General features: G+C 51.4%; 1 protein-coding gene across 2 annotated transcripts; it reads left to right on the forward strand.

The window, feature by feature from the left end:
• Positions 1-34: 34 nt before the first annotated feature.
• Positions 35-21,132, forward strand: CSNK2A2 (casein kinase 2 alpha 2). Of its 2 annotated transcripts, XM_072346061.1 has the most exons (12): positions 35-225; positions 433-544; positions 9,893-9,994; positions 10,548-10,598; positions 14,313-14,372; positions 15,609-15,692; positions 16,822-16,932; positions 17,148-17,249; positions 17,657-17,757; positions 18,388-18,536; positions 18,730-18,823; positions 20,737-21,132. In XM_072346061.1, the coding sequence occupies exons 1-11, from the start codon at positions 122-124 to the stop codon at positions 18,804-18,806; spliced, it is 1,053 nt and encodes a 350-aa protein (XP_072202162.1). In that variant the 5' UTR covers positions 35-121; the 3' UTR covers positions 18,807-18,823; positions 20,737-21,132. The 2 variants fall into 2 exon arrangements, with proteins under 2 accessions (XP_072202162.1, XP_072202161.1); XM_072346060.1 differs by lacking the exon at positions 20,737-21,132 and having other exon boundaries at positions 36-225; positions 18,730-20,256.
• The last annotated feature ends 62 nt before the right edge of the window (positions 21,133-21,194 follow it).

The following is a 21,194-nucleotide window of genomic DNA, read 5'->3' on the forward strand; positions in this document are numbered from 1 at the left end:
GCCCGGCCCGGCCCTGCCGCCGCCCGCCGCCGCCCTCCTGCGCGCCGCGCCCCGCCTCGCCGGCCTCCCGCGCCGGCCCCGCGCCCTCCTCCTCCTCCTGCAGCCGCCGCCCGGCGCCGCCATGCCCGGCCCGGCCGCCGGCAGCCGGGCGCGGGTGTACGCCGAGGTGAACAGCCTGAGGAGCCGCGAGTACTGGGACTACGAAGCGCACGTCCCGAGCTGGGGGTAAAGCGCCCCGCGAGGAACCCTGCCCCGGCCGCCGGCACTCCGCGGCCCCACGTGAAGCCCCGGGAAGGGGCCGCGCCCCGGGGTGTCTCTGTGGGAAGTTGGGGGGGGGGCGGGGGGAAGCGGCGGGCCGGGCCGGGAGGGGCGGCCCCGGGCAGCGCTGGAGGCCCTCAGCCGCCCTCCTCTCTCTGTTCTCCGTGCCCGCAGCAACCAGGACGACTACCAGCTGGTGCGCAAGCTGGGGCGCGGCAAGTACAGCGAGGTCTTCGAGGCCATCAACATCACCAACAACGAGAGGGTCGTCGTCAAGATCCTCAAGGTGAGTGTCCGGGCAGGGCTGGAGCAGCGAGGCCTCTTGGCTCTGTCGCACCTTTCCCTTACGGATGTTCGGGCTCTGGAGGGTGGTTTGGATTTTGGAGCTCCCACCCACTCTGTTTGCTCCTGGCTGAGGGCTCCCTGGAGGAGGACTGCACAGAGCTCTGGCGTTGTTACAGTGTTGTGTGCGTTGTGTGCGTTGGGCAACTGGTGGCTGGCCGTGCCTGTCGCAAACAGCCCAAGAAGGCCATGCCAACAGGAATGCGGAGCCTGCAGGGGAATCCTTCTGTCAGCCTGCGGACAGCTGGCATGCAGCCGTCTCAGAGCCTGGCTGCGAGCTCCTCACGGTCTGACCCTGAGGTGCTCATGAAGCACGTAAAAAAAAGTGTGTGTTCAGTGCTGCAGAGGATCTGTTACATGGGGGGGAATGTCACCTTGGGCAGGCCAAAAATACCATGAAAATCTGAGGAGATGAGCACTGACCATTTGTTGCTCAGCAGTATCGGTGGGTTGTGTTCTGCTGTGTTCATCCCGGTGGGTTGGGCTGTGGGGACCTTTTTGCAGCTGTATCAGGTTGTGGGGTAGGACTGTGCGGAGTTATATCTGCTGTAAGACAAACCTCACTGTGGAATGGGGGGGTCACAGAGAACTGTGGTAACCATCCTAGGAGCAGTGTGTATCAGTGATCTGGCATGGGAGGTGTTTAAAAAAGAAACACAACAGCAAAAAAAAACAACAACCAAAAAAGAAAAACCTAGAGGTTAGAGTTGAGGTGCTTTTGGTTTTGATTTGGCTGACTCTTTGTGGCTGTCATTTGTTGGACCAGCAACACGTGTCACTTTTTTTGCCAAGAGCATGTGGAACCAGTTTCTGGTTGTGGCTGTATGAAGGGTTTGGGCACGTGCTGGTCTGCAGAATGCAGGGGGCTCTGAACTTAACCTGCCCCTGCAGCCAGTGAGGCTGGCAGATCCTGGCACACGGGTATGTAGGGCTGAAGCCCTGAGGTGTTTGCTGGCTGTACTCTGACAGTGTGACTTGCTGGTTGGCTTTGTGCTGGCTTCCCTGCTTAAATGCTCATTGCAGCTTCTGCTTCCTTGGGATCTTCCTCAGCTTTCGAGGGAGCTTGCCCTGCTGTATGTAGCTCCTAAGCAAGGAGGGATCTCCCATCCTGGCTGCCTATGGGGGGACTGATTGGCAGCTGTGCCTTGGTAGTGGCCAGGCGAGCCATCAGCCCCACAGCTGAGCCTAATGGCAAGGCTCACATATTCTTGCTGAACTCTTCTGGTGTGTTGTGGGGGCCTCCCCTGCTTTTGGGGCTTTTTGTTTTTTTGTAGGGTTTCTGTTCTGAGAAAGAGTAGCTGGTGCAGAGCTGGATTTGATAGCAAGATGGCTCATGGTTATGCTGGGGAAACTGCACTTCTGCATGCTGCCCTGGAGCCCCTGGTCGTCTCTTTGGGACTACTGTGGCTTGTTGAGAGTCCAGGTCTTGCCCCACATAAAAAGGCATTATGAGGCAGAGAGGCTGCAGGGAAAGTCATCAGAAATATTCCTGGTTCTTTCTTACCAGCCTAAAGAGCCTCCCCTGGAGCAATGCTGCCAAACTCTCTCATCCCCAGGGAGCCCATCAGCACAGAGCTGTTGAGTCAGCCAGCGAGAGTCATCTGAGGGTGGCTGGGTGCTCCTTCTCCCTGGGGCCTGAATGCGTTGCCATGAAGCCCTGTAAGCAGGGGATGAGCTTGGCCCCGATCTGGAGTTGATGGTGTTGCCACTAGTTCCCTGGCTCCCCCCACTTGCATTAGCATGCAGGCAGCATTCCTGCGAGTGAGCAAGGGAAAGCAGAAAGTCCAGATAAATAAAGATGAACTTTCTTAGTGGAAAGTGGGTCAGTGAGAAGTGAGTTTCAGAGCCCTGTGTTTGTATACGTTATGAAAACTTGCAAAGTGTGGCAATAACATCACTGTGATCTGTGGAAAGTGCCTCTGGTTTCCTGTAGCGAGAAGACTCAAACTTAATTGCAAATTGTAATTACATGTATCTTCGGTCTTAGCAAATAGGCTGGGCGTGTCTGCTGCTTGTAATTCCGGCTGGCTTCTCTGAGGTGGGAAATGCAACCAAGTTACAAGGTTCTGTGCTCCAGGAGGGGTGAGACAAGGGGAGAAAGTGTCGCTGGTGGTCATGGATGTTCAGCATAGTTGCTCTTTGCTATTTAAGGTTCATGGAGAGAACCATTTCTGTTATGTGTTAAGGGTGCTCTTAGCATCTGCCTCGTCTGAAGTGAATGCTATCTTCCCAGCCTTGCTCTGTGAAGCAACTGGTTCTTAATGAGCTCCAGCTAGCATGAGGCCTTTTTGCTCCCCTTCTTTGGTTGTTGTACCTGAACATCTTGTACCTTCCTCCAGAGAGGTCAGGAAATTTTACCACCCTTTCTCAGATGCAGAAGTGAGCCACAGATTTCCTGTGTGACTTTGGGCAAGTCCCTTAGCTACAACAAAGCTCAGACTAAAGCATAGATCCCAGCCTGGTGCTGTGCGAACAAGATCAACTGCTCATCCTCTTCTGGAGGCTAATTGCTTTGTTTATTCAAGTGCCCTGTGACATCTTCAGCCTTGGACAAGGCTGGGGAGCTGATGGCTTTGATAGGTATCACAGTGCCCCAGGCCTCTTGGTCTTTCATCAAGTGCCGTGCCCGATTTCCCTGGCATTGCCTTCCTGTGCTGCTACCCCAAGTGCAGGTCCAGGCGGAATCCAGCAGGAAAATGGGTTGTGATCATGGCCCTGGTTGTGGTAATAGCATATGTCAGCAAAGGAGCACCACTGAGATCATACAGATGACTGTAATGTCACCATTTCATGGGTCAAGTGCCTCACTTTGAGAATGGGATGTTCTTAGTGCCACTTATTTCCAGGAAACTTCTGTAGCTCTTTAAAAAGAAGAAGCAAACAGAGCCAACAGATTCCTTCTCCCACTGCTGCTGGATGTCAGGTTGTGCTGTGTATGACAGTGCTTGCTAAGCAGCAGGCAGGAGCCCTGATGTACCCCACAGACACCCTGACAGCATCCTCCAAAAGCAAAGCAGAGGGCAACTGCTCAGCTTTTCAGCCTGTTCAGAGAGTAAAGATTCTGCAAAAAGAGAGTTGTCTTGGCATGGAGAGCTCAGTGCCGTACGCAGCTGTGTGCCCCTCACAGCCCATAGGGCATGGAGGCAGCCTGCAGCTGTGCCCCTGCGCTCTGCAGCTGGTGCAGTGGGCTCCTGTGGGCTTTTTGATCTGGATGACTGTGGTGCAGCTGTGGACCCACTTCCTGGGTGCTTAGGAGCCAGGAAGAAGGTATGTGTGAGCATGTCCTGTGTGTGCTTTTGTGTCTTGCTTAAATGTGATCCTTGTGTTTGGCTTCCGGGTTGTCGGCACCTGGCATTCCTCTACATGTACAAAGGAAGCTTAAAGCATCTTTTTACTGTGGGTGACTGTGTTAGGAATGCTGTTGTTAAGTCACCTGCAGCTGTGGCTGCTGGGAGCTCCAGCCCTTCACAGCCGTTCCCTGAGCACTGAGTGTGCCCAAGGTGGGGATCATGGCATCCATACTGTCAGCTCTGTACAGGGGTTGTCCCACTTGCTGCACACATGTATGTGTCTATGTACAACTCATTTGCCTGAGACCCCGTAAGCCCATTGTGGAAAGGCTAGTTTGTCTCCATGGTTGGCTGCTATCAGAAAAGGCAAAACAGGTGAGGGAGAGGGCACAGTTACAAGGAGAGGGATTGGAGGTGGTGCTGGAAAAGCCCCTTTCCCGTTGGTGGCTTTTGTCCCCACGTGCCAGGTCCACAAACTGGAACTTTCAACAATGTCTGTAGTTTCACAAGTGTGTTCTGGCTTGTTTGTTTTTCCTTTCTTCCCTCTTCTGTGCTCTGTGAGCCCTCCAGAGCCACCACGCACACATGGGGCTGCAGCAGCATCCTTTTGATGCTGAGCTCAAATTGCTGCTCTGGCAGCTGGGAGCCATTTGAGGGAGATAGCCCTATGGCTCTGCTGATTTTTCTACCGTCTCTGAAAGCTTCAGAGCCCTCGTATATTAGTGTGCTCTGGGTGGGGGCTGTGCTGTGTGCAGAAGGGATTGCACAGGGCAATCCGATAGGGCGATGATTGACCCTCAGGGCTGGAGCTTTTGCCTGCATCACTGCCCTTCCACTGCCGCTCCATTCCTGCTTCTGGGAGCTCTCTGTGCCTCTCACTTCTTCTGCATTTGTACTCACTGAATCAGCTCTTCCTGGCCCGCTTCCTCCTCTGGCAGGACTGAAATGAGCCCTTTTGCAAGAGAGCTGCGCTTGGCTCTGCTGTTCCCAATGCCAACTGCCCACACTGAGCTTGGCACAGTCAGTAGCAGGAGCCCAGCCCTGTCTGGAGCTGGGACCCCCTGGAGCAGTACTGGTAACTCCCACAGCTGCGTTTGGACACAAGGAACCGGTGAGCAGCAAAACAGCAGCTCTTGTGAGGAGGAGGGTGAGCCCCAGAGGGCTGTTCCAGGGATGCGCTTTGTGGAAGGAAAGGCATTCTGCAGGGAGGAAAGCCCTGCCCTCAAAACTCTGGCTGATGCATTCTAGCTAAACTTGAATCGAAAAGCAAAACTACTACAGTAGTTTCAGGGTGGGTTTATTTCTCGTTTGCTTTTGCCTCTTGTAAAATTGATGAATGGCTCGGGAGCGGAAAGTTTAAATTCCGGTACTGAAGTTGTAAAATGCAAACAACTCACAGAACATTAACACAAGTGGGCTCCTTGATTTTCATCGCTCTTTTGAGAATGATTATTTGGTTTCCCAGCTGATGTCTGACAAAATAAGCAGTGCTGCTCCGAAGGCAATTTTCCTATTGAGCAATTGGCATGGGGCTTTATAGGCTGATTATTATGATCCTTTCAATACTTGCTAGAAACAAATGAGCTTCTGGAGCCTCCATTCAATTGCTTAAAGCCTGTCTAAGGATGCTGCTGGTCCTGGGCTCTGTGTGCAGAGACCTTCGTGCTGCTTCACTGCAGTGCTGTGGTGACTCTGAGCTATTCAGGTTTGGTGGGCAAAGAGTAGAACAGGATAAATGACTCTTGTTTTTCATGGATCCATGTCTTTTGTCTGCTAATCCTTCTGCCCTGCTGTATTAAGGCTAGTTCTTTTCCAAGCACCTTCTGTGACTCCTGCAGAGCAGCATGGATGCTCCTCAGCCTGCAGGACACGCGCACTGCCTGCTTTTCACTAATGGGAAATGAACGCTTTGAATTTAACTTGGATCTCACGTGTCTTCCTGATTACTGCTTCTCTTGCTTAACTGTGGAACTTGGTTTTAAAAATGTCCTCATTCTGCTTGAATTCAAGAGCCAGGTCCCCAGCTTGGAGGAGATGGCTGCAGCTGAAGAATGATAGGTGTGGTGTGCTCCGCTTGCTGCAGAAAATAACAGCAGTTGATTAGCCAGGCACACATCTATTTGTTCAACACAGGAAGTGATGGTTGCAGCATTGAATCTAAAGGTTTATTTTAGCAAGCAACACTGGTTCTCCCAGCTGATGTTTGCTGCAGCTAAACTCCTTCCTTGCTTACAGTCCCCAAATGTGACCCAGGATCTGATCTCAGTCACAGAGTGGGGTTTTCTTCTGCACTTACCTGTCTGCAGAGCGCAGCTTACCCTGTGCCATTTCCTTCCTGCACCCTGAGCCCACCCCCATCGCTGCCCGTCCTGCCCTGGCTGACTTTCTCCCACGTGGTTGGGAGAGCGGGAGTCCTGCTGCAGAGGGTGCCTGGCCAGGGCAGCTGTGGGGTCCAGCAAGACTGTCCTGCTGGCTGTGGGTCACCTTGTCCCTCTGCTCTGCCTGGTCAGGCATTGGGCAGCCACAGGCTGTATGTTCCCACTGTCTGCAACCATCTGACTTCTAGCTTGGCTGAGAAAGAAGGCAATTCCCTGGGAAACTGTGCTAGGCAGTCGTGGGGTTCAGAGGGTACTGCTGCAGTTGAAGCAGTTAAACCCCACCCAGTGTAGACATGGTTAAAGTGAGACTTGTCTTTTAGCCTGGTTTCCTATGGAAACGAGCCTTATGCAATCCTGCTGTCTGTCAGCCTTCTCCCCCTCCCCCTGGCTGGCCAATCCCAACTAAATGCAACTGTTGGGTTCCTATGGATTTCATGGACATAGGTGCTAGCATAGAGCACAGGGGCTCGCTCAGAGCTTGTCTCACAAGGTTTGACTCATAACGGTTACTAGAGAATCCCAGCTCATCCTACCATTGGAGAGCAGATGGAGCAGGAGTCTACATCTTTCTATAGTGCTGCATCCTAAACACAGGCTGCTCAAATTCAGGTATTGGTACCTGGGTGGCTCCATGGGAAATGATTGAGCCATGCAGGGCATGAACTGCATGAAACACGGCTGTTCGTATGGTAAGACAGCCTTAAATCAGTGCCGTTCAGATACTCTGACTGCAAGAGCTGCTGTTTTAGGAGCTATTCCTGCTGGGAGAAGCAGATGGTTGGAGGCCATAAGAGCTTCAGTTAGTTCACATTTAATCCGTGCATGTTTGGAGTCAACACCCTTGGAGAGACGGATCGGGTGACTCCGAGAGACAGTTGTAGCAACCCAGGCTTAATCCTGGTGCTTGGAGGATATGTTGCTGAGGGCCTGGGTTTCTGGCAGTGCTGCAGGATGGGGATGGGATGGCAGCAGCAGTGGGCTGGAGTGGTTTGCACCAAGGTCTTTGTGTTGCCAGGTCAGATAGTGCAAGAGCCCAGGCTTGGAATCGGTTACTGTGGGAAAATGGAGCTTCAGTAGAATGCCTGGGTGACAGATGGTGTTTGTGGTTATGGCTGCAGTGATGTGGGTAGGGGATGGCATGTTGTTGGGTCAGCTTGTGGGGAGAAAGCTGTGCTGGGGAGGCAGCAATCACCACTGCTTTCTCCTGCAAATCCAAAGTGGGGAATCCTCTGCTGCCTTGCACTGTCTCCAAGGGAAACATAGAGGCAGTAGCTCTCTCTGAGGCAGCACTTCTTCACCCCATGGCATCTCTCTCCCCCGCATCCCTATTTCTGCAGTGGTAGAAAGCTGATGGCCCTGCGGGAAGCGGAGCTCACAGCTGGGTAAGGCAGTTCAGCCATGTGCAGGCAGCCCAGACCAAGCCCTGCACTGCTGCAGTCCTCCAGCCCTGAAGAAGGTGGAAGCACACAGAAGTAGTGGGCTGGGGAGAAGACATCTTCCCCGAGCGGAGTGGTGGTTGCTATGGAAGGAGGAATGGAAATCTCTCAGGGATGTCGTCCCTATGTAGCTGATGCAAAAGGCCCTTGAAATAGCTGCAGTGCAATGGAGGAGGTCTTTCAAAGCAAGCAGTGGGTTCCCTTGCCTGATGGCACAGCAGAGCGGCTCCAAGGGATGCGTGCAGGGGTGTGCTGGCAGCCAGACTGCTCCCTCTTTGAAGGTCCTTGGATCTTCCAGCTGGTGTGTGCATCTGTCTTTGCTGGACGAGCAAATAACTGAATTATGTCCTCTAATTCCACCTTGTCCTTCTGGTGAGATCAGTGGATGTGGGCGATGTCAGGGCGGTGTCAGTCGCCGCACTGACGTCGATGAAATTAGTCTGTAATGAAGCATCTTCAGCTCAGGTTCAGAGACAAAGCCCTCTCTCCTGCTGCCTTCCAGTCCTGCTCAGGCTGCTTTCCTGTGTCTGGCCTTAGGCTGGCTGTGTCTCAGGATTGCCCTGTGCTGTTTCCTTGCCCCCTCCCCAGCAGAACCTGCTGTGCATTGCTCCAGCAGCTGTATGGCCTTGCTGCCATTTTCCAGAGCGGCTTTATGAGGTGCTGACGCTCCCTGTACATAGCATAGGTGTTATTTTTGGCATTTTGCTTTGGACTGAGATTCTCATCTTTTGGCTGGAAGGCCTGGTTCCTGCCTTTCAACTTGGAGGAGGAGAGAAGGATTGAATCTGAAGGCTACAGCTACCTGGAGAGCCTTGACAGACAGCATATTTTGCCACTTACATAAATACCATATTTTCTGTCTGTATAAAAAGCTTTGGTTCCTTCTCCCAAGCACATTCCTTTGAGTGGTCTGAAACCAAGGGTTGTCTAAAGTGGGCGTGAGCTGCCACGTCATTCCGCAGCCGTCACCGGAGCGTGGGAGGCTGCAGCAGAGGGGAGGTTTCTGAGTTCTCAGGGCTCCTCATGCCTTGCACAGAAGGTCACTGTGAAGGTGCTGACATCTTTTCACTTGGGTTGGGTGCCTCTGACATCTCCTTGCTGAGCGGCCACCCTGCTGGATGCTGAATGCTTCAGGAAGCTGAATTGGACTGGAATAGAGAGTTTCCATGAGCACATCTCCCAGTGCGAGAAGTTTAGTCATCCTTCTGTGATGTCTCTGTAGCTTTCTATTAGGGTAGCTGAGGTGCAGGAGGAGCTTTGCTGAGAAGGAGGACTGCTGGAGCCAGCAGCGGTGTGCAGCCAGTGATGTCCATCCTGGTCTCTGGCCAAGGCTTAAATAAAATCTCACTTAGGAGCTGCTGCGAGCTGCCTTTCCTTTCAAGCAGGCACAGAGCTCGAGTTGTCTTGGGAGCGGATGAGTTACAGAAGTGGTCATTCCTTTGCCTTGAAATGAACCGCTGGATCAGCAGAGTGTGAATGTTCTCCCAGCCTTGGGAGCAGCTGTTCTTTGTCACTCTGTGCAGCGTGATATCCAGAGAAAAGCTTACTTTGCAAAGGGAATTCCTGGGGCTGCATGGGCTTGAGTAGGAGTCAAAAACTGCTTATAATGTCTATATGCTTTGAGAATAATCACAGTACACAGATGCGATGGCATGCCTTGCAGCTGGGTCCCTGCTCTTGGGGTGGCTGTGAAACACTCTAGCACAGAGTGAGGCCCAGCAGTATCTGAGCTTACTGGAAGGTGTGGTGTTGGAAAGCCTCGTGTTGTTGCTTCAGTGCATTAAAGTACTTCAGAGAAATGCATTTGGCAGTAAGAATTAAAAACATAAATGTTTTGTGCTAAAGCTGAGGTATGAGGTCTGCCCAGGTTTGTCCGCTGCCTCTGAATGCATAACACACAACTGCCACGTGCAGTGCACAGTGCTTTGAACCACTGTTACTGGAGTCACAGTGATGTTTGTCTTGAGTGGGTTGACTTCCCCTGATGGGTGGGAAACTTTCACTTAACAAAGGGAAATCTCACTTGTTGAAGGTGTCCGTCTTCCTTTTGAAGTTAAAAATGTTCCATAGAGAGAGCAGGAGCAGGGGAAGGAGGGGAAGTTGTGGGGTACAGTCAGAACATTGGCAGAAGGAGTCAGTGTTAATGTCTGAAAGGACTCTCACTTCTAATTGCTTTTGTCTATTTAAGCCAGTGAAGAAAAAGAAGATAAAACGTGAGGTTAAGATTCTGGAGAATCTGCGTGGTGGCACCAACATCATTAATCTCATCGACACTGTCAAGGATCCAGTGGTAGGTGTCTGTGGTGCTGTGTGGGTGGTGGGCTTGCCTTCCTTTTGGTTGTGGGCAGGGTTCTTCTTTCACTCCGTGGTCCCCAGGCTGTTCTACACACTGATGAGTTTCCCTTGGCTGACCAGGGAAAGTTTGGTACCTTCCAAATTTGCTGTAAGAAGGCAGAAACCACGGCCTTCCAGCCTCTGTCTGGCACCTGGAACATAAACATTTTGCTGGGCAATTAGAAATTAAGCACTCATCCTGCTTGCTGTCCTGTCTGTGACCAGAGGTCTCACCCTCTGCACTGCCACAATGATCCCACTTGCAGGAAGTTTTCTCTGAGCAGCAGCTGGCGGAAGGCTGTGATTCCCAGCTTGCTAGCAGCCATGGAGAGGAAATGATGCTGCTTTAGTGTTTGTTAGCAGTCCTGGCTGACCATCTTCCTGCTGCTGGCTGTGGGACTTCAGCCTCCCCACTGACACCTTTTGCTTCATCTGGTGTATTTTCTGACTGGGGGTGTTGAGGCAATGCTGTGTTTTAAACCATAACACGCTCTCTCTCTCTCTTGCAGTCAAAGACCCCTGCTCTGGTGTTTGAGTACATCAATAACACAGATTTTAAGGTGAGTCTGCTTGGATGTGGAGTGGGGAAGCCTCCCATTTCTTTTGAAGTTTCTCAGTTCTCGGGTTGTCAGATACTCCTCAAGGGCTGCGAGGGGGGTTTGGGTTCGTTCCCTATGTCTGTATCTACAGTAGTGCAGTTGGTGGAGCAGAATACAACAGTTTGTGCTAGAATCCTTCAGACCTGAGGACATTGAGGTGGCTGAGGCTGGAGCAGGTGAACATGGTAGCAAGGGGCTGAGCGGTCCTGGCAGCTCTGTGCTCAGCCAAGGCTGCAGCACGTCCTGGTTTCTAGGAAGCTCCAAGTGGAATTACTCCTTTCCAAAGCTAGGAGTCCTTCTGTCTGAGGGCAGCTACCACTGTATGGGCTGCTGAAGTGCTGCTGCCTGGCAGAGTCAAGATGATATACAAAAGGAATATACCATTAGCAAGCACATCTACTTCAATGATATCTTTGAATCTTGTGAATCTTGAAAGTATTGTCAGTGGTGGAAAATGAATTGAGCAGTTACCATTAGAAAGCTAGGCATCACCTCTTCCTCCAGTGTTCAGAGATCTCTGCTCTTTCATACTACAAGACAGTGCTTTTTTGCTTCTGTCTGTGCTGGAGTGTTATATAGACGTGCATATTCTAGAGTGCAGCTTCACCAGATGCAGCAAACACCTGGAAAGGGACTCTGGGTTGGTACTGGTGGAAAGGGCAGACCTTGTGTCTTTGCATACAGGCTGTGTGCACTGCAGGCCTGCGTGCTGTGAGGCAACATGCATTGTTTTCATTCCCCTGGAGTTTGTCAGACAAGGTGAATCTCACCATGCAAAGTGAGAGCTGCAGCCATTACGGCGGTGTTCTTAGTGCTCCTTAATCTCATGCAGAGTCTTATTAGATAGGCTAGAATAGCAGTCACTTGCAGGAGCATCTGCCCTGACAGCTCTGGGCAGGGAGATGAGTGTTACCTCAAGTTAGCAAGTCAGGAGAGGAGTTCTTTGTGCTGACCTTCAGGGCTAATTAAAGCAGACTTGGTCTGTCTGGGCTTTGTTGGCATCAGCTGGTCTGCTGCAGCACTGTGTATATTGGGAATGTGCCCCTTTCCTTCTCCTGGTGACTCAGGGACTCTTAATAAGGCGGATAGAGGAAGTTTTTAACTTGTTGTGCTTTCTTAAACTTCTTAGTAAATGATTTGAGATTAAACAGATCTTAAAGGCAGCAGCACGTCTTGCTGGAGGTCGCTTTTTGTCTCCTAACCTAAGTACCATCACACCGTTCTGTAGTATCCTTAGAGGAGAACTTTGTTGTCAAAGATACCATTCAATAACTGAAGTATATTTGTGAGATAGAGCATTCAATAATGACTTGAGATTGTGGCCATCGGGGACTGACTGAGAAATGCCAGGCTTTGAGCATGTGCTGAGAACTGTGCCAAAGGTTCTTCTGCAGCTGCCAAGGCAACATTGGTCTGGCCATGGCAGAAGTAGCAGTACTCAGCTCTGGCTGTTGAATTAGAAACAAGTGGATGATTTTGCAGCAGATCATTTCTAGGCTTCTAAGAAAGATCCCGACTCTTCAAGGATGTCTGTGCTTGTAGCTGTGCAAGTCCAAGACTGGAAGTATTGATGCTTTTGTCTTACGTGATCTATGTAGAGCAGGAATAACTTGTCTTGGGAATGCAGGCATGTCCCCCAGGGCATGCAGGATGGCTGCTCATGTTCAGGGCTTATTTGTAACCCAAGCTTCACCAGCTTCGTGGTGGGGCATGTGGGTTGTTCAAGCCATACTTGTGTGAGCTGCTCTATTTGGGTTGGTTTCTCAGGCTGCAGCTGACTGACAGACTGCAAAGCTGCAGCTGCATGGGGGCTGGGGGGACACCTTCTGCACAGAGTTTCCAAGGCTGTCTTCCTTTGCTCTGAAGTGCCAAGCAGGAAGCACAGAGAGTAGATGAGAACACTTGTGTTAGGGGGTCTGTAGATGAAGCAGATGGAGAGCATGTAGAGTCGTCATCCTTCTGTTGTGCCTTCTGCCCCAGCGTCCTGGTCTCCCTGGAGCTGAGTACCCCGCAAGTTGATCCTGGTGGGAGGGACCTCTTGACATTTTGGGATAGCTGCTTCTGATCTGCCCGTCTCTGTGCTGAGTTCTAGAGTCAGCAATACTGGTGAGAGCCGTACTCAGCTATCACTGCCATTTCTTTGGGTCTGAGCCATGGCTACAGACAATTCCAAGCCATCAGTGCAAGCTGTATCCCAGCGGGTTTGGCTATTTTGACATGCTGGTATAGACAGGATGCTTACATACTTCTGTAGATCTGACTGTGTTGTCTGAAATTGCCTGGCAGGGTCCATCTAAGCCTGCCTGTTCTGCAATCATGGGAGTAATGTTTGGAGCTGGGGTAAATGTATATTCTGCTGTGTGTGAAGGGCAGCTAGTTGTGTGTGGCTTCTCTGCAGACCTGTTGTGTTACTTGTCATCTGGGAGCGCTCCAGCTACCCACATTCATTTGCCTTAAAACACAGCTGTGCTGCAGAGCCATGCAACTGAGTCAGTAAGCATCAGTGAAATGAGAGGTCTTTTTCCTAATTGGTTTCAAACCTGAAATGAGACATCTGTCCTTCAACCACCATAAGCTGTAACTTGCAAAGAGGATTGTTGCCTGCAGCAGCCTTCCCCAGATGCATTGATGCTGCCGGGTGAAGCTGAACCCTGCTGGCAGGGCTTGGCTCTGGGTCATACCTCACAGGGCCCTGTGCAGCCGAGTCAGGGAATGGTGTCCTGCTGTAGTTTGTGGTGACACTGGTTCTGCTCCTTGCTTGTCTGCTTCATTGGGCTGCTCACAGGTGCTAGGATCATGCCAGCTCATGAGAAGAAAACACAGCTTGCATCCTGGAGGCCATTTAAGCTCAGCATGTGTAAGTGACACCTATATGCTGCCAAGAGCTGTACTGAGGATGCTGGGTCTGTTTGGATCTGGCCCTAAGCGTGATAGGATCATGAGGATCTCGCCTTGTGCCTGGAGAGGATCCAGGGCCAGAACAGCTCTCCTGGAATGTGAATTTCAATCCCTTGCTGTGGGATTTCTCCTGGAGCTGCCAGGTGGTGCCCTTGATGAGCAGTCAACTCTGATGCTGATTCAGGTGGTGATTTCTCTGAACTGTGAGATGATCCTTGTTTGTTAGAAAGGACAGAGGGGCCCGGTCCTACTGCTGTCCCGTGGATGTCGTTCCTGGCCCAGCTCCCCTCTCAGTGCCCCGATGTCTCCTTGCTTTCACCAGACAAGAGCACAGCAAGGTTGAATATAGAGCAAAAGGCAAATCCAGGGGTCAGTTGTGACCTGGTGTGGGAGCAGCAGGAAGACGTGGCTGTTAGTGACTGCATTGGTGGCCTAGTGAAGGTTGAGGTACACCTTGGTTCTTTGTTATTTCTGCCTCACTGTCCCCTCCTCAGACAGACAGCTTGGCAGTCTCCTGCTGGAAAGAAATGATGGCAGGTCTGAATGATCCCAGTAGCTTTTCATGGGAGCTCTTGCCTCCTTTCTGGATTTCCTACCATGTAACTCTGGCAGATCTAAGCCCAGGATGGCCCTTGGGAGTGGCAGTGTTGACTGGGACATGGAAAGGGTTGCTGATTGGAGGCAGGTGGGGTGCAGGAAATGACAACTAATCCAAATCTGGAGTATTTAATTTTATTTCTCTTTTTTTTTTTTTCTCCCTCCCCAAATCTATTTCAGCAACTGTACCAGATCCTGACAGACTTTGATATTCGGTTTTATATGTATGAGCTGCTGAAGGTGAGTGGCATTCCATATGACAGCTGATGCAGAAGCTAAGAATGAGAAAGGCAGTAGCCAAGTTACTGGGACAGCACTATTAAGCACTTACCTCTCTTGTATCCAGTGCAGGATCGCAGAATCCATATTTTATATCCAGGGAAGGTTTGGGAAGGCTTATTGCTATCAGGCATTAGAGCCAAACTGGGGGTCATGAGCCACCTCTGAAGTGCCTGATTCTCTGGGGCCTGTTCTTTCCCTGTGAAGCGTTTGTGACTGCTGTGGCCAGGTGGGGCTGGGCTTTCCCTTCCTGTGTCTGTAGCACTGAGCAGGTTGCAGTGAGAACAGCCCAGTCCCTCCCAGTCAGAACCAGTACAAGCACTGAGAGGGAAGTACTTTGTCCAACCTGTAGAGGATCTCCAGTTCTGCAATCCCAGGGCTTTTAGCGCTCTGTTGGTTGGGAAGCCATGTCACATTGCAGGGATATTCCTTGTGGCCTTGCTGAGATTGAAGCTGTTGCTTCCTGTGCTTCCTGCTGTGACAGGGACACAAGGACAGTGTTACTCCCTGGCATATTGAATGACTGCAGGCTGTGCCCTCTTCCCATGGCACTGGAGGTTTCAGTGCACCTGATAGATATTGATGGATGGGTCTCCCTTCCCCTTGCAGTTGAGAAACATTCTCAACTCCTTGCTTGAGGGAACAGCTGCGTGGGAGGAGTGAGTGGTGCAGGGTCATGGAACTGAAGAGCTTTTATGCTCTCCTGCCTTCAGACTTTAAGAACAGTGTCAATTTTCCTCGTGTACCATCATTGGCCTTATTGTGAGCTCTGACTTACATGGGCAGGGCAGATGTGACTAGCTTAAGTGTTTTTTGGGGCACCAGTGGAAAGCTCACTGGAAGGCTATAAAACTGTACACACATAGGAATTGCCCCTTCTGGGAAGAAGAGCTCTTCTGTTGTGCCCTAGGAAGCACAGGGCTGCCCAGGTTGGAGCACCAGGCCTGCTCCCAGGTGGGACACCACTCTGGGTTGTGTTTTCTTGAGACCATGCAGGCAACATAGGTCCAGAACTGCTGTAGGAGATGAATACTGTCTCACTGCCAGCTTGCCATGTGCAGCATAAGAACTGAAAATGCCAGTTCCTTCTTCCTCGTGGTCTGGGCAGTTTTGCTCCTTGACAAGAACTGTCTTTCAAATTGTTAATGCCGTGTTGCAGCTCTATGGCCGTATCTAATCTCTGTGTGTGTCTACCAGGCCCTGGATTACTGTCACAGCATGGGGATCATGCACAGGGATGTCAAACCCCACAACGTCATGATAGACCACCAGCAGAAAAAGGTATGATGGCACCAGGGCTTAAAAGCAGGGTTTTTCCAGTGGAGCTTGACACTCTGCTGCCTCTGTACCCATAACGAGGCCAGCTGTGCTTACCCCGTAGCCTTTTCTGCTCCCTTCCATTTGCATCCATGTCAGGAGGTGGCCAGAGTCCCATTGGGAAGCACTACAGTTGGAGGCCATGGCTTGGAGGTTGCTCTCCTCCCCAGCCAGCCATGCTATGTGTCTTTGCTGAGGGGAACAGATCTGGGCTGTTAATTTTTGCCTGGGGAGGTGTGGTGGTGGGGTGCAGAGGCTGTAGATGGGAGAATAGTAGCCTTATATGAAGCACATGTGGATAACTTTACCTAGGAAACATGAGCTCCTTCAGTAGTGCAGCCTGTCCCCCCTACTTCTGGGACCTGTGTGTTAGATGAAAGGAAATGTTTGTGCCAGGGTCACTGCCACGGGAGTGGGCAGCACATGGAGCTCCCCTCCATGCTGTGGTACCTGTACCTCTCTGTGTGTTGTGTGTACATCTGAAGGGACTTGGGATTTCCAGCTGCAAATGAGTTGCTGGTCCACTGGTCTCACTGTGTGAATGAGCAGCGGTTACCAGCTGAGGGTTTATAAGGAGGGGGAATCTCTTACTAGATCTGTTGTCCTTCAGTAAAGCAACTGGTCCTCTATCCCTGTGGCCATAGAGGAGACAGTGCCTTGCAAGATATGATGTGCCACCTCCTGTCTCCTCTCCTGCTGCCAGCCCCCAGTTAAAATCAGCACTGCCTTTGGCCTGGCCCCTTTTAACAGTGGGATGAAACAGCTGGCCTTTGCCTGTTCCCTAGTGTACAGTGTCCTGCCTGCAGTGGTTTGTGGCACTGGGAAGGAGCCAATCATCCAGCAGTGGTGATGGTGTTTGGACTTGGAAGGCAGAGGAGCTCTCTAAGCTGGGGTCTGCCCTGCTAGCACTGTGAGGTGACAAGGGGAAGGGAAGAGCGCTGCAGAGAGCATCTCCTGTCCTCAGAGTGCCTCCCTGCCACTGCCCCGGCCTCCATGCTTGCAGCATGGGATTGAGAGGCTTTGGCAGACGCACCTTTGCCTAACTTGCTCATCCTGAGGCTCCTGACTCTGTGTCTCTTTATCACATGTTCAGCTGCGGCTCATAGACTGGGGTCTGGCAGAATTCTACCATCCAGCTCAGGAATACAATGTCCGTGTGGCCTCTAGGTACTTCAAAGGACCGGAGCTCCTTGTGGACTACCAAGTAAGAGTCTGCCTCCTCCTTGCAAGCCAGTGATACTGCTTGTGCTTGCACTTTGGCCACCGTTGGGTTGTCTGGTTTTGCCTGTCAGGGCATTGCCTGGGTTGGAAAGAGGCTTGCTGTGAAGTGAAAAGCCTGAGGTTGTCTGCTCTTGCTGGGGAGCCAGGCCATGGTGAGCGTGCCTTTCTCTTGTGATGGCTTCTCCTTTTTCCCCTCAGATGTATGACTACAGCTTAGACATGTGGAGTTTAGGCTGTATGCTGGCAAGCATGATCTTCCGAAAGGAGCCTTTCTTCCACGGACAGGACAATTATGATCAGGTAAGGACTTTGGTACCTGGTTTATCTAATGAGACATCTGTCACCAACTCATCTGCATGTGTATAGTGGGGAGATTCCGGGGATGGGACCACCAGACTGGGAAGATGTCGCTGCATGCCTACTTAAGTCATTTGAGCTTACACAGCACTGCCTTATGTAGGACATAGTCTTCTGTGCATGTTGCAAAAGCAGTGTTCGAGTAGGATGTTCTTTCTGGGAGGTTTCCCAAAGAAGAGCTGTTACAATTTGGGCAGCTCTGTCTCTGCAAGACAGAACCTAGTCCTCTTTGTAGACTTCAAACCAGAAAGAGGACAAGTTTAATAGGAATTGCTCCAGCAGAATTTGTTCCTTTTTCAAGCTGTAATGGCTCACTCTTTTGCTCTCTCTCAACCTACCTTTTGTTCCAGCTGGTTCGCATCGCAAAGGTCCTGGGCACAGATGAGCTGTATGGGTATCTCAAGAAGTACCACATAGAACTGGACCCACACTTCAATGATATCCTGGGCCAGTAAGTGGAGAAGTGAATTGCAGCCTTTTCTTTCCTTGTAACACAAAGGGGGAGATGAACTAAATTTCCATCCTCTGAAGGACTCTTCTCCAAGGCCTGCTTTGATCCTCTGGATCGCAGTGCTGCTTGCAGGCCTCCTAGCAGGTCACTGAAATGCAGGCTCTTTCCTTTTGCCTCTTCCATGTCCCACAAGCCTTCCCCAGCTTCTTCCCTTTCTTGCTTGTTGACATCCTAGAAATGGAGATGTAAACACTGGAGTTGACTGTGGGTTGATGGGCTCAAAATCTCAGATGATTTTTCCTAAAAGGACCAGAGGTGGATGGGATAGTGAGGGCAGCCTGCATGGCCAGAGCATTTCTGGGCCCAAGTGTCTGTGTTAGTGTCTAGTCCCTGTAGACAGAAGAAGCCATGCAGTACTGTGCCTTTCTCAGAGTCTGGACGTGAGTCCATGCAGTCATGTGCCTAAATAAGAGGGCTTTTCTCCCTTTGGCAAGTGCTTGCTGAGCAGTAGCTTCTGCAAGAGAAAGAGATGGAGCAGTTTCTTCCCAGAAGTGGAGAGCGGTTTCCCTGGGACCTCTCAGTTCTGCTGTGCTGATCAGAGCTGGGTTGTGACAGCAGGTCCCTTTGCAGGCATTCCCGGAAGCGCTGGGAGAACTTCATCCACAGTGAGAACAGACACCTTGTCAGCCCTGAAGTCCTAGACCTCCTGGACAAGCTCCTGCGATATGACCATCAACAGAGGCTGACGGCCAAGGAGGCGATGGAGCACCCCTATTTCTGTGAGTCCGTGGATCAGTGGGGCCAGCTGGGATGGAGAGAGGGTGTTGTGGGGGAAGCTTTGGCTCCCCATCCTGCAAAAGCCTTAGCAGGTCTGCGAGTTTTAGAGGCGGTTTTGCTGAAAGGGTTTGTCGGGGTGGAGCTTCCTCTTCATTAAATGCTGTTTCCTCTTCCTCCCTGGTCTGTCTCCTGCAGATCCAGTGGTGAAGGAGCAGTCCCAGCCCAGCTCAGAAAACGCTGTGCTCTCCAGTGGCCTGACAACAGCACGATGAAGACTGGAAAACGACGGGTAATTCAAGATGTTTACAAATAAAAGCAAAACCTTCGGTCACACAGTGAAGGGAAATGAACCAAGGACCCCCCCCTCCCCCTCCCCTTTATACTCGGCAGAAATCTAACCTTTGGGGGGGGGGTCATAAACCTCAGTTCCTCTCTGGTGGTTGTGGTTAATGTAACTCTAACCCTGTGGTACCAAAGCCCTGGGCAAATGGTCTTGCAAGAGTTAAACATGTAGTGATATCCCCAGGGCTCAACACGACTGATTCTGGTTCACATCTCTATGGATCCTTCTCTTCCTTCTCTGTCCAGCCTTCCCTACTGTTCTGGTGGGGACAAATTGGCCGTTCCACCATCAGTCCTTAGCATGCCTCTTTCTAAACATGCCTTTCTGACTTGTAGACTCTGGGTGAACCAAATTCAGGCTGGGGGTCAGCAGGTGCAAGTCTGCTTTGAGCTCCAAGTTCTACTGCTCACTCTGGGCTTGAATTTGGCCCTTGAATCCCAGTTTTAATTGCAAATGCCAGGGCGTTTGGGGGGGAGGGGGGAGGTTCAACAAAACACAGCCCACAAACCCAGCAGCACCTCAGGACTGGGCTGGAGCATTAAAAATAAGACACTGAACTGAGTTGCTGGGGAGAGGCGAGATTCCCCCCTCCAGGCTTGTTTGACAAAGGCTCGCTCTGAAGAGAAACTCAATAGACCTGCTTTGGAAACTTGTGAACGTGAGGGCTGCTTTTGTGGCAGGAGAGGGGAGGGACTATATCCAGGCTTTCCCACCGAGCTCAGGAGAGTCAGAACTGCAAGACTTCTTGTGATAGGTGTGCAACCACGTACCTCATGACGTGGCTCCCATGAGAATTCGTGCCAGACGCAGACTTGTGCCGGAGCGCAGCTCTGGAGCGGTTCAATCCAGCGCCGCAGGATAGAGGAGTGGAACGGGGGCCTGGGAGGAGAGCATGGGGTGGGGAAGGATCAGCAAACAGCAGTGTGGTCTGTCGGGGAGGGGGCTGTGCTACTACTGATCCGGGACTTGGGATCCCACGTAGTGTTTTAACGAAGTCAGCCACTTGTTGAAATGTGGGGTGCCGATCCTGCTGTGGGGGGTGGGGGGTTCGTCTCGCGGGTTCTTTCATCAGATCCCTTGATGGCTTTATAGCCCCATGATTCACAGTTGCCTCCTCTACTTGTTCTGTGTGTGATTTCATCAAGTGGTTCTGGTGATGCTCAAACCTACAAGCTGGAGATAGTGTTTTCCCACCAGCACCTCAACACAGAATTTCCTTCTGCGGCATTGTCGAAATAGTTAATTTTTTATAAGGTTGCAATGTTTCTATTTGAAACATCTGTTTACATTCCATATTCCAATAAAGTTCTATTGGCATCGATAGCAGGTCAATCCATTTGTATAATTCACTGAAACCAATAAATATCTATACGTCTGAACGTTTGCTGTCTCTAATCTGTGGGATGGCCCAAGAGAGCAAAGAGCTGAAGGGGCTGCTTCATCACAGAGGGCAGGTTGGCTTTTCCACCCCTACATCTGAATGGTTTGGGATCCCTTGGTTTCAGGTTTTCATGCCATCAGCCCTGAGGGTCTCACTGCACTCGTGGGGCTGCAGAGCTGTTGGTACATCATGGTGGTTGGCTGTTGTGTGTTTCCAGCCCTCTGCCCACCTGCCCTGCTCCAGGCTGCCTGGCCTGAGGGCTGCGGGGCTCTCAACCAACGGTAGGGTTGGTGTGGGGGATTTTTGTAGGCTTTCACCTGGATTTGGCTACCATGACCATGCTGTGCAGTGGGCTGGTGGGAGTGGGTGGCATGGTTTAGGGCCCAGCTGTCTCCTTACCACCAGAACTACAGGAGAGCAATGCGTTGTGTGGGCAGCATCCTGAAACACTCACTTCCATCCTCCGGTCTCTCCCCAGGTCCCGATGCTGTTGCTCCCAATTTTCCATAAGCAGAATGAGAATCATTATCGGCACGCGTAGAATGACAGCGGGCAGACTGCAGCACGGGCAGGGCTGAGTGCCTGGCTGGATGGCACTCACCTTCTAATGAACACAGCTCTTCTGTAAAAGGTTCTGCCTTCGGTTCTTTGTTGATCCCTTCCTGACCCAGAGAACATGGAAATGTGAAGGCTGTGCAAACGGTTGTTGGTTAGTTGTTCCTTCCTCCGCTCTTCTGACTCTTCCAGCCTTTAACAGACCATGGTTAGCCAGCTTGCCCCTGCCAGCTCCCGGGAGTGGCAGGGAATGTAGCATCACAACGGACAGTTCTGTGTTATAATTGAAACAGTTCTATATCATTGAATAAAAGTTTGGAAAGAAACATACAAGGAGGAATATTCGGTGAGGAGGGAGCTGTGGGCAGGAGGGCTGGCCGT

Source organism: Excalfactoria chinensis, chromosome 11, assembly GCF_039878825.1.
Source record: "Excalfactoria chinensis isolate bCotChi1 chromosome 11, bCotChi1.hap2, whole genome shotgun sequence".
NCBI classification, from domain to species: Eukaryota; Metazoa; Chordata; class Aves; order Galliformes; family Phasianidae; genus Excalfactoria; species Excalfactoria chinensis.